Source organism: Mesocricetus auratus, unplaced genomic scaffold (assembly GCF_017639785.1).
Source record: "Mesocricetus auratus isolate SY011 unplaced genomic scaffold, BCM_Maur_2.0 Super-Scaffold_100691, whole genome shotgun sequence".
Classification (NCBI taxonomy): Eukaryota; Metazoa; Chordata; class Mammalia; order Rodentia; family Cricetidae; genus Mesocricetus; species Mesocricetus auratus.
Genome location: NW_024429267.1, coordinates 44144809 through 44162723, shown reverse-complemented (window position 1 = coordinate 44162723; position 17915 = coordinate 44144809). Strand labels below are relative to the sequence as shown.

Sequence of the window (17915 nt, the reverse complement as noted above, 5' to 3'; positions counted from 1 at the left end):
TAGGATTATCGTGGAAATTATAAGATTTATCACTTGTTGGGCATCTGTTACCCTCTGTGTGATAATAGGCACGGTGTATTATGCCTTGTGGTCCAATAGCTAACATTGAGCAAGCACCTACATAGCTCTAGGTGCCACACTGCACATTGCCAAACTTTATTATCCTAACCTCTCAGGACTCAAATTGTAGTCTGGGGACCAGCAACAAAGACATCACCAGGCAGTGTGGAATGCTAAACTTCAAGCCTTGATTGATCTGACCGATCTGAATGTACGTTTATATGTCAAGATCCTCGGATACTTTGTGTGGATGCCAAGGTTTGAGGAGTGTTCTCATTTCATTTCTGCTTCTGTGACAAAATATGTGACACAAGAAGCAACTTAAGGCAGGAGGGGGCTTATCGAAGCTCATAATTCCAGGCTGCTGTCCATCATTGTGGGGAGGCTGAAGCAGGAGGGGGCTTATCGCAGCTCATAATTCCAGGCTGTGGTCCATCATTGTGGGGAGGTTGAGGCAGGAGCTTCAAACAGCTAGTCACATCACCTCACAGCCAAGAGCAGACACATGCCCGATTGCTTACGTTCCATTTCTCTACTCTTAGCCATTTCAGGGTCCGCTGAGTTGGGATGGTGCCACTCATGCCCAGAGTGGGCTGGAACTTAACACAACCGTTAGCTTAAGATGCTCCTCCACAGACTTGCCTGCAGACAGTTCTCCACTGAGATTCTCTCCCCAGGGTGGGTAAGGTTGTCAGTCAAATGTAACCATCACAAGCAGTGTCTAAACCTCACGACTATCCTGCCCGCTAACAATGATAGCCTTCATTTCCCAGGTGAAGAGAGCAAAGGGAAGAGGGAGGAGAGATTTGTTCTAAGCCACATAGTCCAGGAATTTGTGTTCAGATGGCATGTTCTCAAGTCCCTCTTTCTCACTGTGTACTCTTAACCCTGACCTCTAGTGTTTCTGGCGAGTACAGAGAGCATGGTTTGCTTGGTTGGTGCTAAAACTCTACTCAGGCTCCTTGGCCAGCCACAGATTAGGGGGTGGCCTCGTACTTTATCCCTTCCTCTGTCCTCCCGTCTCCCCCAGCCCCACACAGTTTCTTTTTGTTTTCTGAGCCATCATGCCAACCTGGTGCCAGATACTTTGTCAACTCCGTGGGGTCTCATTAAGCTCTAACTCCCTCCAAGATAAACCTTCCCCCCCCAGCACTTGCTTCCTCCCTCCCTCTCTGCTTTGGTTTTCCCAAGCCAAGAGCCTACTCCCCAGCTTAGTCCCAGGAATGAACAACCTCTCTTGGCCTCTGGCAGCTGAGTACAACAGCTGAAACCTCAAGTTCAAGCCCGGGAGTCTCTCCAGGATAAGGGTTCAGGGGAAGTTCTTTAGTATGGGGCTAGGATGGGGTGAAGGTTGAGCATTGCTGTTGTATCATTTGACCTATTAATCAGAAAAGGATGTCAACGTGAACCCACGGGTGTATGTATTCTCTCCCTGTCCTACTGTACTGCTGAGGCAGAATAGAAAGACAGGAAACATTGGAGGTGACATGAGAAGGGAAAGAAGCCCCTCACCCCGGATCTAGTTTGACTTTCCTGCAGAGTGAGCACCAGAAAACTTCAACACCACTGATCCAACTGAATGTGCCTACAGAAATGATGTGTGTGCCCACGGACATGTTTTTTCTAAAACAAGACCTCTCAAACAAGAACATCAAAATGAACGAATAAACTATGTCTCCTTGGGGTCAGAATGTTTGCAACCTTGAGTTCACTCTATCAGCATCGCTCTCTTATCCCTAAATCTTTTTATGCATGTGTGTGTGTGTGTGTGTGTGTGTGTGTGTGTGTGTGTGTGTGGTGTCTATGTGTATATGGTATATGCCCATATGGGTGAGAGCACTCATGAGCCAGGAGAAGACATTGGACATCCTGTTTACCTTTCTCTTCCTTATTCCTTTGAGACAGGGTCTCTCACTGAACCTGGAGGTGACTGGCAGCCAGAAAACTTGAGATTCTCTTATCTCTGCCCTATCACAACACTCGGGTTATAGGAGTGTGTGTGTGTGTGTGTGTGTGTGTTTGTGTGTCTTCCCTGAGCTTTTTACAAGCTTGTTGGGGATTTGAACTCAGGTTCTCATGCTTGCAAAAAAGTGCTCTTACCTATTGAGCCATCTTCCTAGTTCCTTATTCCTAATTCTTAAACAGTACACCTCACCTCATAAAACCACCTTACAATTTCATCCACAAAAAGAAATTCTGTGTGTGTGTGTGTGTGTGTGTGTGTGTGTGTGTGTGCACTAGCGTGCACGCATGGGTGCATGCACATGTATGAGGGTGACCTGTGGAGGTCAGAGGACAACCTTGGCTTTTCCTCAGGTGTCATTCACCTTTTCTTGTGAGATAGAGTCTCTCATTGGCTTGGAACTTGCCAAGTAGGCTAGCCCAGCTGTCCATTGAGCCCCAGGGATCTGCTTGTCTCTGCCACCCAAGTGCTGGGGTGGTAATTGTGCATCACCCTGCACATCTTTGTTCCCCTGTGGCTCTGGGGACTCAGACTCTGTCCTCATGCTTACAGGGCAAACACTTTATGACTGTGCTATCTTCCAGGCCACAAAAGGAAAATCTCCAAGATAAGAAAAATAAGTACACCAGCTTAAGTAGATTTTAAATCTTACTTAAATTTTAAGCTTTGCTCAATGTTTACACTTAGTCTTTGCCACAAGTCTGAGAAAGGATCATTTGGATTAATCCTTAATTCTTGTTGTAAACTATATCCTTGGAGGAATGTAGACAGTTCTCTACAGAGTGAAGACACCAAGCCTCCTCTCTCTCAAGAAGCCCATATCCACACCTTGGGACTATATCTATCCCTTTAATTTAAGATTATGTCTAAATACTTAAGCAGCCACTAACTTTGCCTCATTCTAGCTTTTCCTGAAATTCTTTTCTGTGGCATAGTCAAGAATCCCACTTTACTGGGGTGGAGATCCCTGAGCGGGCTGTTGACTCTGTTTTGTTGTAACTTCCACTGCTGCAAACACTACTAGACATTTAGAAGTAAGGTTGGTTGAAAGAATGTCAAAGGTTCAGGTTCTAATGAGCACTGCGTTTTGCTTTGTGTTTGAGGTCTTCTCGTTTTGATTCTCTACTCTGATGGAGATGCTGTCCTCAGTAGACATCAATGGGCCAGGGTTCTCTTCACCAGTGCTCCTTCCCACACTTCCTCTCTGCTTGAGTTTTCTCAGGAAATATTTTTTTCTACTTTATCACTGATAATGGCTATGCTGACAAGTCCAAAGTCAAAATCAGGAATGTTATTAATAAAACCCCATACAGATGTGTCTATACTGAATCATAGCTTCCCTGTGGACTCCACTGCATTTTTGGTCTTTGTTACCACAATTATTTGGCAAGAACAGTACAAATGTTAAGTGGAATTTAAAAATTATTTCTAAGAAAAGTTAAAAGTGAAACTTGTGTCTCTGGTCAAATTCAGTTGAATTTGACAACTTTCCAATGAGTTGAACAAAACTTGGAAGAGTTATGGGCTCCGAGATGCTCAGAGCAGAAGAGCTCATATAGTTCTGAACAGAAGCAGACACAAGTGACAGTAACCTAGGACCAGGCTATGCTGGCACAGAAGAACCCAGCAGCATTAGGTTCCACCCTAAAACTGTGCTCCCAAGGAAACCAAAGGCAGATGCCTCTTTCTGGCCTCATAGCTACATCTGGCAGATCAAGGATTACAACCCAAATTCCTGACATGTAGTCTGTTGGTCTAGAACTTTCCCCTTGAGCCATCTCTAAGTTGTATATCAACTTAGCACCTCCCTACAAGACTTGGGCAAAGCTCTTGGGTTATCCCAGCTTTTCATTTCTCGTGGTTCATTGCAATGGATCCTGGTCCTAGAAGCCAGCCTCCCAATTTCCTTCTGTGATTTCCAGTAAAATAATGACGCGTCCATTCCTGTCTACATTGTTTTAATCTGGAGTGATTAATCTGGGACCATTTGGCTAGTCCATGCTTAGATCCAATGGCCATTTGGAGAGCTGCATGATGAGTGCCAGCAACTCTACTCAAGAAGACTCAGTGTTAATGTCCTCCATGTGTCATGGCTCAGATGTGCTCAACAGCGGCACACTGGAGGTGGCATCATCTAATATATAGGAAATGGGGCAGAGTTCAGATGAGTAACCACTGTCCAGCTCTGGGCCTTTGTGCATGTCATTCTTCGCACTAGAAGACCACCACCACTGCTTTGCCCCTTAAATCTGTTTTCCTGCTCTCTTAAAACTGTAAAATGGCATTGCCTTCATCAACCCCTTCCCTTGCAATGCCCCTCCTCTTCCTGTGTTCCTAAAACATATCACTGGAGCTCATTCTTTCTGGAAGATCCTTTGTCTCTTTTTCCACAAGAGAAGGCTTGGCCATGCCATCTTTCTGTCCTCTATATGACTTGTGAGGACATCTGGTAGTAGCTACTGATCAGCCTGAGTACAATTTAATGTTGCTTTTGCAACATTGAGAGAGGGTTTTTTTGTTTGCTTGTTTGCTTTTTGTATTTATTCTTAGATTTTTGTTTTGGTGTGTGTATTAAATTAATATAAATATCAATTCTTTATATTTCTTTCTTCATTAAGATATTTCTTTCAAGTGAGCTTGTTTTGAAAGGCAATGCTGCAGGTCTGCTAGAGCATCAAGTAAAAAGATTAAATAGCTCTGTAAAGAGTCTGAGGGCACAGCAAATTCCTTTCCAGAGTAACTCTTGACTGTCTGTCTTCTTGAGAGCCAGCATGACATCTTCATGGCCCGGGCACCCTATGACCTAGAGGAGGGCTCAGAGTTGGCTTGTTTCTGGCCATGTCCATGAAGTGAGAGGAGTACCCCTCAGTGGGGCTCCATTTTACATGCTTTGACAGAGAGTGAATACCAAGATGAACGTGGTTAGCTTGGACACCTGCTGCTTTGCAGACCTCACCTCAGCTCCTGGGAGGAAGGATTGGAGAACATTTCTAGCTTTCATTGTGAGGTAGAAATCTCAGGAACAGTATTAGTCAGGGCTGGCTAACTGTTGGGCCATTAATCCCCACCTGAATGCAATGATGTTTTTTGTTGAGTGAATGTGGCCCTTATGGAAGAGTGTGGGCAGGACATGTTCTACTGCATGTAGCCACATCAGAATCTGTGCCTTTTCTGTCAGTGACTTCATTATATTTTAGGGCATCAAACCTGTTTCTTCTCCATCCTTTAAATGTAGCTGGCAAATGAAGGAGAGGGAGCAAGTAACTAGAATGCATGCACTAGAGTGACACAAATCACTTTTACCTATATCCCATTAGCCAAACCCCAGTCATATTTAGATCTCATTGAAAAGGAGGCTGGAAAATGTAGTCTGTGCCTCTAGGAAGAAGGCATGGGCTTGTTGATCTGCTTTCAAGGTGTTTCAGGGACCTTGTTGGGTTTATTGTTATTATTCACATTTTATTTATTTATGTAAATAAATAAATAAATAGAGACAGGGTTTCTCGAGTAACAGCCCCACCTGTCCTGGTACATTTTATTTTTAAAATTATACTTGTTGTTGGGTATTGAACTAATAATGATCAAAAGGGTACATGAAAGAGATAAACAGATTTTCCCATCTCTTCCAAGTGTTCCTCATTCCTCTCCATCCTAGATGTACTATGCCCCAGCCTTGAACACATGAAATATTCTACAGCTCCTTCCTTCATAGTATCTACCTTAATCCCTTTTGATGTTACAGGACCGATTGCTTATTATATACTATGAGTCCTGTTAGAGATAGGGCTCTACATGATTACAAGTGTGTTACATAATGCCAAATTGTTTATAAGTATTTATGTAATTATATATTTCTTAGGAACCACATTAATATCTTTTTCATCTGACTTAGGGAAAAAAAGTCACAAAGACCATGACCTGGAATTTAACCCAGCCAATCATGAATTTGTGTGTGTATGTTTGAATTAGGTGGACAGACTTAACAGATTTCACTTGTTTACATGGGAGACAGAGCACCAGCAGGATGTGGAACGCCTGGCCAGATGTACTCTCTGCTATGGTAAGATCTAGGACAATGCTTCTTATCAGACCGATGGCTTGAGAGTGGATGGATGAGCTGCTGGCCACGGGCTAGATTTGTGCCACAGATGTGCATTTGCTAGGCATGTGCAGGGCTTCAGAATCCAGGAATTTTTATGTCATCTGGATTTTCAGTTTTCCCTAGGAAGTCAGTGTTGTCCTGAGAGGTACAAACACTGCACAGACAAGAGGACACCTGACTCCTTGTGGGTCGAGTGACTGTTGTGTTCTACAGTCCCCTTTGGCATACTCCTGATACATTCTGTTCACTTCTTCAAGGTCCCCATATGTGTCTGGGCATGAGAGTCATCTTTTAATGGCATCTTGTGTGATGGGCAGACCACTGACTAAGAGTCAAGAGTCGTGGGTTCTAGATAATGGATCTATTCTGGTGGGTAGTGAGATCCACCCCCTTTTGGTCTCCAACCTCTACTGCTATATCCCACACTGCTTACTAGCTTGTTCCTGAGGGAACTCTCTGCAGAAGCCCAAGCATGACTACATGTAAGGCATTCCCAGCCATACCCACTTCACCTAGGCCAGAGTAGTTGAACTCCTGTGGTGATATAGTATTGATGATTTATTAAAGCTTGCCTGAGGGTGCAGAAAGCAAAGCTAGCCACAAGCCACAGAGTCAGGCAGTGGCAATACACATCTTTAAAGCTGGCAGCCATACTAGCTAGTCATAGAGCCAAGCAGTGGTGGCACACACCTTTAATCCGAGGACTCAAAAGACAGGTAGAGGGATCTCTATTAGTTCAAGGCCACACTGAACTACACAAAATTGATCCAGTCCTAAAGAGAAACAGCTCACACAAAGGTGATCTCAGCACTTGGGATCACATGCCTTTAATCCCAGGATTTGAGAGGTATAAAATGAAGAAACAAAATCAGCCTTAAAGATTTATTCTCTAGTCACACTGAGGAGAGGACAGCCCTTTCAGCCTGAGGTAGAGGTAAGAGCTAGTGGCCAACTGTTTTGCTTTTCTGGTCTTCAGCTTGAAGCTTGAACCCCAATATCAATCTGTGAGTTTTTATTATTCATGTGGTGAAGTCCAAAGAGGATGTCGTCATGCACTGCCATGAGAGAGATAAGGCAGACTGAGGAACGGTATGTGTGGACTATGCCATGGCTGAGAAGCTGCATTCACTCTCACACATCAGCTCATGGGACAAACAGTTTCTCGTCTGTGGAAACCTAACCTTATGGGTGTTCCTTGATATCTTACTGTACATTAGGCTTTGTTATGAGTATCTACTCATTTTAAAAATGTAAACAAAGTGACCTTATTTTAATTTTAAATTAAGTGTGTGTGTATGTGTCCGTGTGTGTGTGTGTGTGTGTGTGTGTGTGTGTGTGTATGTGTGTCCTAGAGGTCCGAGGTTTTAGATTCTCCTAGAACTAGAGTTACAGGTTGCTGTGAGCCACTCCATGTGGGTGCTGGGAATAGAAGTTGAATCTAAGAGTGGTATGGGCTCCTAACCACTGGGCCATTTCTCCAGTCCCTGAAAACAACCCCATAATGTGGGTGCTATTATTATCTTCATTATCTCTGACAAATGGAGGTTGGAGGAGACAGGTTCATTTGCCCAAGGTCACATGCTGAGTAAGAGAAGAACCTGGATCCAACCAGGCGATCAGGTTCCTTTTCCATCTCACACAGAAGTGACTGTTGCTGGACATTTTCCTCTGGGATAATCACATGCCTGCTTCCCCAAATAGGGCACCAATGACAAACCAAAGTATGTGTCCACTAAAGTTCAGCTTTCATGGAACCAGTGAGTTTATTGGGCTTTCTTGCAGAGCATGGATGAGGGGTTACTTCTCGGAGCGTGAGTGACCCCAAAGCAGTCACACCATTGAAAAGTCTCACCCCAGCATGGATGACAACTTCCCCACAGTTTCCCAGATGGAGTCTCCTCTTCAGTTGACCTTTCACATTTTATATACAATAGTACTTCCTGAGACCAGGAGGCCTCAGGCAGTTACAGAATCATATGGAGCTAGATGGGAGGAACAGGAAGGAGTGGCTGGGATCTCAGGGGAGGTTCTGCCGCTCCTCCCCACCTCATCCTTCAATGAGAGAATGTCAGTAGTCAACAGGCCCAATCTGAGGGTCTCTTGTAAGTAGCCACAAGCACTTTGACGGCAATGCTGACCCTTTTGCCAGGGGTTGTGCTGTACAATGGTGAGATCCGATGGCATTTTCTTCTCTGTACTTTGCTTATTTCACTTAACAAAATGTCCTGTTGATTTTCTCATGTTACAAATGACAGGATATCCTACTTTTTGATAGTTTAATATTGTCCTATTGTGTCTATATGACACACTTGTTAATCAAATCAGGTCTTCATGTGCTTTAAAAAAATCAGTGTGTTCAGGCACACAGACACCATATACACATATATACATACTGCACCCATACACCACAACATATGTATACACATTATACAATATACCACATACATGTGCATATATACTGCACAGATATATATATATATATAAATATATACATAGACACACAGATATATACACACACCTCACACATACACAAATATACGCACTACCAAAATTCCATTTACATGTCTATAGGAATCTGGTCCAATAACCTGTGATGTTTCTATACTGTGCAATATTAGGTACCAATGAAAAGGAAATTATGTAAGTGTAACTGGGCTGTTATGAAAGACCTTAAAGATGGTTTTAAGTGAAAAAATAAATCTTTAAGATAACACAAGGAGAGTAATCACACTCAGGGCTTGGAAGATGGCTTAGTGGATGGTGCTTGCTGCATACAAGCACAGTAACAGGGAAAAAAATCAGTGTGTCAACAGCTCTAGCAGAAGGTCTAATCACTACAGTATAATGATGAGTGTACATAACTTGTACCTCAACTATAATACATGATTCCTTGCTTTTATGCACAGTGGTAGGAAATGTTAAATTTCACTTCAATAGAGGCAGTGAAAATAAAGATGTCATCCCCTCCACACTCTACAGATCCTTTGGAGGACTGTGGCCTGAGGTTAAGAACACAAGCTGACCTCCAGTCCTTTATGAAAGAGTTTGTCTCATGGGTGGGTTCCTAAAACATTGGCAGACCACCTGAGTGCACTTCCACGTGAGAACTCTGAGCTCTGTGTCAGTTCTATTAAACTAGAATCCGCATTAAAAAAAAAAAGAATTCTATCTGCCTGAACCAGCTTGAGAACTCGGAACTTGTGATCAGACTGTCATTTTAACATCACCAATATTTGAACTATCACATAAGAAAATAAGCATAAAATGTCAGTCTCACCTGGTTGCTAAGTTCACTGTTAGCTCTAGCAATCCATGTGTGTGTGCGTGCATGCGTGCGTGCGCACACATGACATTCATGTACTTGCTTAAACAGTCCATCACTAGTTCTTTTTTATGGAGAGGAAGAGGCCTAACACATATGTCAAACCTGGGTCCCACAGGCACCATGCATCCCAGGATAGCTATAGATGTGGCCCGACACACTTGTAGACCCCAATATGCTTTTGCAGTGTCAATAGTCTTGATACCCTTGGCAGTTGGAGGACTTTAGATGTGTAGTCAGTTTCAATTTTGTCTTCTGAAAAACGGGCACCTGCTTTAAACTGTCTGTCAGATCACTGTGCCAACCCAGCTCCTCCCAGGCAGCGCTCAGGACAGCACTTCTGAGGCTGGAAGTGAGTTCTGCATGGAAACGAAGGAAGCCTGGTTTAACTCTAGCCTTTTCCTGTATTTCCTTGCTAGATGAGTGCCGACCAGCCTCAGAATGCCGGCTGGAGGCTCCCAGACCCCCGGAGTCGGATATGGACTTGGTGTTCCTGGTGGACAGCTCCCAGGGCGTCGGCACTGATGTGTACTTGGGGGCTCTGCAGCTAGTGGATTCCGTGCTTAAGGACCTGGAGGTGGCTGCACAGCCTGGCACATCCTGGCATGGGGCACGTGCCGCGCTGGTGACACACACGACTCCAGGCTTTTGGCCTGGCGCGGGTCGAGCCCCGGTGCTCCAGTACTTTCACCTGACCTCCCACGGCCACCGGACACAGATGCAAAGGCAGGTTCAGGAGGCCACCGGTCGTCTGCTACAGGGAGCCCCTGCCCTGGGCCACGCCCTGGAGTGGACGCTGGAGAAAGTGCTTCTGGCAGCCCCGCTACCGCGGAGGTCACGGGTCCTCTTTGCCATCGTGGCCAGTGAGACAAGCAGCTGGGACAGAGAGAAGCTAAGGACTCTGTCCCACGAGGCCAAGTGCAAGGGAATCACACTATTTGTGCTGGCCGTGGGTCCGGGAGTGGGAGCCCAGGAGCTGGCTGAGCTGGCTGGAGTGGCCAGTGCGCCCTTGGAGCAGCACTTGTTACGCCTGGAGGGCGTCTCAGCGGAGGAGGTAGCCTATGCCAGCAGATTCACACAGGCCTTCCTGAGCCTTCTAAAAAGTGAGTGGCAACAGGGGTTGGGATGGAGCTGTAGGTGTGGGGGGTGGGTAGGGATTGGGCTATCCTAGGAAGTGTTGACCATAGGAATTTACAGATGTTTGTGTTTTTTAAAACAGCTTATTTCTTTACTGTTATTTTTATATTTTATATTCGTTGTTAATTTAATATAGGAAAAAGATGTATTTACATCACATCACTCCTCTCGCTTCAACTCTTCCTGAGCCTTCCCCCACATCCGCCTTCTTCCTCTTCCTCCTTTCTCTCTCCCCTCCTCCCACTCCTCCTCTTCACTGAGTGCATTTAATGGTAGCAATTGGCCATTGGTTCAGGGCCATTTACTTCAGGAACATGGGTAGCCTACTGTGGGGCACACCACCAAAGACAACCGACTCTCCCCGCCCCAGCAGCCGTCACCTGTGTACGGCAGTCTTTCAAGATACTGTTCCCAGCCATCTGCTGCAAGTGCCTTGCCCCTCTCTCCTCACCTGGTGGCTTGGAGGCCCCAGGCTTCCATGAAGCTTCTCAATTTTCCCAATGACCAAAATGAGAATTTTGATCTGCCTGTTCCCTGATCATGAAGCCAGATGCTCATGGAGGGACCCCGAAGTGTCACTGCTGTGCAAACACACGGCCGCCGCTGCCCCTGCTACTTTCCAGGGGTAGATAGCCACGCTTCTCAGATTTACTTGTTTCATTTCATGTGCATTCATGCTTGTCTGCATGTATGCCTGTGTGAGGTGTCAGAAGTCCGAGAACTGGAGTCACAAGCAGTTGTGAGCCGCCATGTGGGTGCTGGGAATTGAACTCTGGGCCCTCTGGAAGAGGAGTCCGTGCTTTTAACTGCTGAGCCATCTCTCCAGCCCCACTCCCCTGGTGGGGCAGGGGAATCTTGGCCAGGTGTGGATCTAGTTCTTCAGGTTTGGGCTGGGGTCTGAGATTCTGGGTTCCTCATCGGCTTGGGAATGACACTGTTGGCCCATGGACCACAGGTTAGTTTTGCTTTTGGAGACAGATTCTTGCTATGCAGTCCAAGATGGCCTTGAACTGGCTACAGTCCCCCGTCTAACCCTCAAAATAACTGGGATTACAGACGTGGGCCACCATCTCACACTCCATGGACTGCACTTTAAGTAACAGGGGTACAGACCTTTATTTTTCTTCTGTTTTCTTATTAAGTTAGCATTCAAAGCATCCAGTTTAATTATGGCATTTTCATATGCGTGTGTGTGTGTGTGTGTGTGTGTGTGTGTGTGTGTGTGATTACACTTTGTTCTCATTCACCACCACCCTTCCCTGCTGCCTGCTCCCTCCTAAGGGATCTTGGCCTCCTATGGCTGGTTTCTCCCCAGAAAGCCCCTTTGCTTCACACCACACATACTCCATTACCCTATCTTGCCTCCCCTCTTATGATCCTCTTTCTAGTTTCAGGATTTATACATGCACGTGTGCACACGCACATACACGTGTGTGTGTGTGTACATACACAATTTTGGATGAAAGTTCTGTGCATTAGAGAAAGCAGTGTTTCATACTCTTATTTTCAAGTACAGGTTGAGTTGGCATCATGAGGTCAGAGCCCTTAGACACTTTTCAGAAAGTGAGTGACAGGTCAAGGGTCCCGGGGTCTCCTCTTCAAGCTGGGTGGATTAGCTAACAGTGAAGATTTAAGGTTGGGGGCTGTGTCAGTGGATCCTGGCTGGAATTCTCCCCTATATCCTTGCCTCAGCAGCCTGACCTCCCATTAGACCCGATGAACCCAATTGACAAGCAGCAAGGACCAAAGTGCACCCCTGACACAATAGTGGAGACTTAGCCTGGGGTGGGGGAGGTATTAGCCTGGCCAAGTCCAGGTGCTTGTCTTGCAGTAAGTAATTTAAAAAGAAACAAACTTGTTCAGGGTGTGCTATGGGTGATGCCCCTTATCCTCCATCCTGGGAGACGTGAGTTCCTCAGTGGGTGTGACAACCCACAGGGAGTCCCTGGGGACATCTGCTCCTTCATCATTTAAGATGGACGTCTTAAAGTATTGACATGGCATTGTGCCCTGCCATTTGACAGATAGAAACATCAGTGGGTTAATTCTAGTTCTAGCTTTACTTGTGAACTGTGTGGTTATAGGAAAAGCCAAGAGCTTTCGCTGAGCTTTGGATTCCTGGTCTTCACAGGGAGTAGTGGAGATGGCTTACAGCTCGGGAGAAGCAGGCTGAAAAACAATTGCTTTTCTCATCTTTTAATGTAATCTTGCTTCATTTTTGAGGTTTTATTAGATTGCACTTCATATTTTGTTATATTTTTATGTTGGAATATTATTTATCTAACAGAATGCACTTTATGTTTTTGTTTTGCTTGCTTTTGATTGGACTTTTATTGTTTTATTTGCATTTATTTTTATATTTGTTTTATGCTTTGTTCAAATCCCTTTTATGATTCTTTGATTTTACATCACAGACTTTTTTGTTCTTATTGTTCAATTTGGCCTGTATTTTCACATTGTATTTTTTTCATTTTAGATTTTGCTTTGATTTTATGACTTTTGAATTTGATGCAGTATTTTGGTGGTGATTTTAGTAGTGTTTTATTTTTATGCTCCATTTTTATGATTTCAAAACTATATTTTCTGAGGCAGGGTTTCTCTGTATAGCCCTGGTTGTCCTGGAAACCCTAGATTAGACTGTCCTCACGTTTAGAGATCCACCTACCTCTGCCTCCAGAGAGCTGCTAATGCACCATCACCATCTGGCCACACCCACTTCCCCTAACTCCTCCCAGATCCATCCAGACCTCGGTGCCCCACCGTTCGTATCTTCTTTATACTTGTAATAACCCACTGAGTCCAATATGTGCTGTCTACAGATTCATAACTGCGAGGCCATCTGCTGGAACACGGTTGACCTACAGAGGCCACACCCTTAAAGAAAACCGATTTTGTCCCTCCTAGAAGCCATCAACTGTCAGTGTCTCCTCAGATGGGGTGGGGGCTGGTGGGTCCCTTTCCCCTCCATGCTAGAGTTGCTGGCTTCTCTCCTGCAGGCTGGGGACAAGCAGCCACACCCGCTGTGAGTTCGAGTACAGCAGAGTGCTATCACATTCAGATGACACCATTTTGCCCTGGTGATTCCCGACTCTGGCTTTCACAATCATCGCACCTCCTCTTTCTTGGCGGTCCCAGAGCCTTGCGGGGTGCAGGGCGGTGGTGACTAGATGTCCCATTCATGCTGAGTTCTCTGCTGATACTTATTCTTTCCACTTAGATTATTTTTACATTCTATATGATTTTACCTTTGGTTTGATTTAAAAATGTTTCACTTTCAGGTGGGATGAACCGGTATCCACCCCCAGAGCTCACTGAGGAGTGTGGAGGCCCAAACCGTGGGGATACCTTGCTGCAATTAGACGCTCCTAACAAGAGGTGAGCCCATGGTCAGGCTGACCCAGGGAGGACACTGTCTTTCTCCCTACAGGAAGGTCCAGTTCTCAACTTGACCCAAACCTTCCTGGGATTGGCAGCTCTGATGATGTTTAGCGTTCTTTTTGTAATTTTTAGAGAAAGGGGTGGGGGCTAACAGCACTTGCTGCTCTTGTTCTCAGCGTCCACACACGCAGTTCTCAACCGTCTGCACCTCCAGCTCCAGGTGGTCCAGCACCCTCTTTTGGCTTCCGTGGGAACCAGGCATGTACATGTCACACATAAATACACACAAGGCAACAATATAAAGATAATAAAAAGCAATATAGGACCAATATTCAAAAACATTCAAAGGCATGCGGGTACATAAAAACACAAAATGAGACACCCCATTCCACTGTGGCACCCATCCTCCAGCCTCAAGTTTCAGAGACAAAGTTGGTGATGTTACGTGCCCATTGCCCCTGGTCCAGCCAGAGAGTAGTGCGAATCCTCAGCTCGAAACCACAGCAGCAATCCCAAGGGTGGGATTTCTCTGTTTGGCCGTGTGACATGGGTTTGCGGGAGTCTCTTGTGATGCTGGAGGTGAACCTAGGGCCCTGCCCATGTAGGCAAGTGTTCTACCACTGAACTATATCCCCAGCCCAAGTCACAAAGTGTGACAAGGACTTTTTCCTACAGGTTGTCCAAGCGCCAGTTTGGCACGTCTGTCTTTAGTTAAGACTCAGATGCTCTCAACTCATCAGACATTTTTCTAGGAGAAAAGAGAAAAGTCAAGATGACATCTATAGTTCAGCAAGAAGCAGTGGGGAGTTATGAAGTGCATGAGTCAGACACCAATGAAAATGATCAAGAAACAGCAGCAAAGCAAAGGCTATGTATGGTGAGACACCAAACCACGGTCCCCTGGCTCTCTAGGCTGGGTGCACTTTTAAAAATCTTTATGTTTAAAATAAAATTTCTGTGTTCTGTGTTAATATGTGCTTTGTGTTAACATGTGCTTTCTGAACATGCGTTTATTCACAAAGTCATCCACACAGCTGTAGAAATGAAGACGTCAAAAAGAGCTCACTTTCACTTCCGTAGAACACATTTCAGGGTATATCATCTCTCCAGGAAATGATTCCAGATCACAAAGAATCAAGGGACTACTATGGCGGTTCCCAGCCTTCCTCATGCAGAGACCCTGTAATCCAGTTCCTCATGTTGTGGTGACCCCCAACAATAATTTTTTTTGCTACTTTGTAACTGTAATTTTTGCTGTTATGAATCATAATGCAAACACCTGACATGCAGGTCTTGTGGATGTAGTGGACTTCTCTTGACCTTGCACTGAACTCCCTGGTAGACAGACTTCTTGGTCTGTGAATGTCCACTGTGGTGTATTCTCATCACGTTTAAGGAACAATTAGAAACAACTGTATGTTGGTTTTAGATCACAACGTGGAGAAATGTTCTGTCTATCTTAGCTATGATCAATGGATTTAGCAGAACAGCAAACACGTTTTGAGGGACATGGGTGGGGACTTTATTGTAATGTTTTCTAAAGAATTACTTCCCCCCCCTCCTGTGTATGGGTCTTGTCTGCATGTATGTCAGTGTTCTACATGGGTGCAGTGCTCTTGAAGGCCAGAAGAGGGCTCCAGATCCTTAGGAATTGGGGTTATAGACACTTTTGGCCTGCTGATGATGGGAATTGAACACAGGTTTCCTAGAAGAGGAGCCAGTGCTCTGACCTCGACACCCACTGACACCATCAAAAGTCATCCTAGAAAGCAGAAACAATTTCTAATGAGCCGCTATCCCTATTTAGATAAAAGGACAGTTGCTGAACGTTCCTATGTGGCTCAGATACTTAGGGCTGCCGGCTGGGTGGCCACAGGAGAGATGCCATTTTTCCGTGGCTCACTGCTCTGATCTACAAAGTGAGAATTAGATGAGTCCTTTTCTTTTAGGGTTGGTCTGAGGATAAAACTTGAATTTTGTGTTCAGCACCTGCTAAACACATAGCTTCTTTAGCTGTTGAGAAGTGGATGCTGTGTGTAGTTAGTTACCTGTTAGATTCCAAAGTAACACATATCCAAGAGAAATAATAGAACAAGGCAAGACAGGGATAGAAGCTCCAAACAGTAACTTCCCCCCCTTAGGTTAAAATGAACATTGGAAGAACTTGCAGACAGATTATGTTTTCAGTACAGAATATCCTCAGCTAACCTCACTGAGGTGATAATTTTTAGTCCTGGATATACTTTGGAATCTTTCCTTACTAATCAAACTTGTTCTCTGACAGTTTTATACATGTATATAATGCATTCTGTTTATTCCCAATCCCCAACCACTATTTCCCTCCTGCCCCCCCAATCCTCCTCCCCATCTTATAAATCCCTTTTTCACATTCTGTGGCCCCACAAGTTTAACATGGCCATCTGTGTGAATTATGGGTTTGGAGCTATCCATTTGAACCTGGTGGGCTCAGCAGTGGGTATTCAGCTGAAGACAATGACTCCTTCAGCTTCCAAAAGTTCAGCAAGGAGGGTAGGCCTTCATGAGTCACTTCCCCATCTGTGACTGTCGACAGGGTTGGTCTTGTGAAGATTCAGTTTGGGTAACCACCGTTCATGCTTGTAATGGCATTGTTGAATCCAGAAGATGGCATTTCATAGACCTCTTCTCTATCTTCTGGCTCTTACATTCTCTCTACCCCTTCTGGGATATTCCCTGAGCCTTTGAGATAGTAGTGTAAATATCTTATTTAGGACTGAACCTTCAACCACCACTTATCACCTGGGAGTCCTTGAAAATTCTCCCCTGATCAGTTAAATCAGTCTTTTGGGGGTGGGGGAGCTTACAGGTTATTCTCCAGGGCAATCAACAATGACAACCGTGCCCTGAGGCATCCTTTATCAAGATCAAAGAGATGGAGAATTGCTGACTGGTTATCTTACCCAGTGCCATCCATTAAATTGGCACCCCAGTACTCCTCAGCTACCCGCTGTGTGGCTCTGCCTGGCTCTCCCGCCTGACACCCTTATCCTTCATTGTGACTTCAAGCTCCTTCCTCCAGTTTCCCCCCACAGTTGCTCTCTTTTCCTTTTTCAAAAGAAATAAAGGTAACTAAGTCAAACCCGCAATTTCCTTTACCTTTGCCCCACCCTCCCCATGTTCTCCCATAGGAGAAAAGTGCTGGCTGCCCCTGTCTCATTCTGAACTGTGGAGAAAGACCAAAGCACTTTTTGCAAACCTCATTGCCTTGAGTTCCTTGAAGGCTTGGCCATTGTTCACTGTCACCTTCCTTTTCAAACCCCTCTTCTTTTGACTTGGGGATAACAATTTGCATTGGAGTGGACTGTAGTTGTTTTTGCTTTTTACTCTCTGGGGGCCTGCCACCCAGATCCCAAATAAATACACAGAGTCTTATTCTTACTTATGATGCCTGACCTTAGCTTGGATTATTTATAGTCAGTTTTTTCTTAAACTATCGGGTCCTCCTTTTACCTCTGAGCTTTTACCATTCTCTCCTCTATATTCCCTTCTTTCCTTCTTTCTCATGACTGGTGTGTAGCTGGGTGGCTGGCCCCTGGTGTCCTCCTCTCCTCCATTTTTGATCTTCCCTCTTTGTTCTTCTATTTATACTCTCTGCCTGCCAGCATCTCCTATCCTTTCTCCTTCCTTGCTATTGGCCATTCAACTTTTTATTAGACCAACCAGGTGTTTAGGTAGGCAAAGTAACACAGCTTCACAGAGTTAAACAAATGCAACATAAAGGAATACAATACATCTTTGCATCATTAAACAAGTATTCTACAGCATGAACAAATATGACATATCTTTTTAAGCATTTTTTAATTTAAACTAGAAACAAGCTTGCTTCACATGTCAATCCCAGCTCCCTCTTCCTCCCCTCCTCTACCCCCCTTAAACCCTCCTCTAACCCCCATCCAATCCCCCTTCCACTCTCC

The 17915-nt window shown here is 45.0% G+C and overlaps 1 protein-coding gene across 1 annotated transcript in view; it reads left to right on the top strand.

Moving 5' to 3' along the window:
* Positions 1 to 14950, top strand: part of LOC101822483 (collagen alpha-4(VI) chain-like) — a 115989-nt gene extending 101039 nt beyond the window's left edge. The window contains 4 exon segments of the mRNA XM_021230102.2: positions 5993 to 6083; positions 9867 to 10550; positions 13863 to 13959; positions 14638 to 14950. Of these exon segments, the coding sequence (XP_021085761.1) occupies positions 5993 to 6083; positions 9867 to 10550; positions 13863 to 13959; positions 14638 to 14950 (1185 nt within the window).
* Positions 14951 to 17915: the final 2965 nt, after the last annotated feature.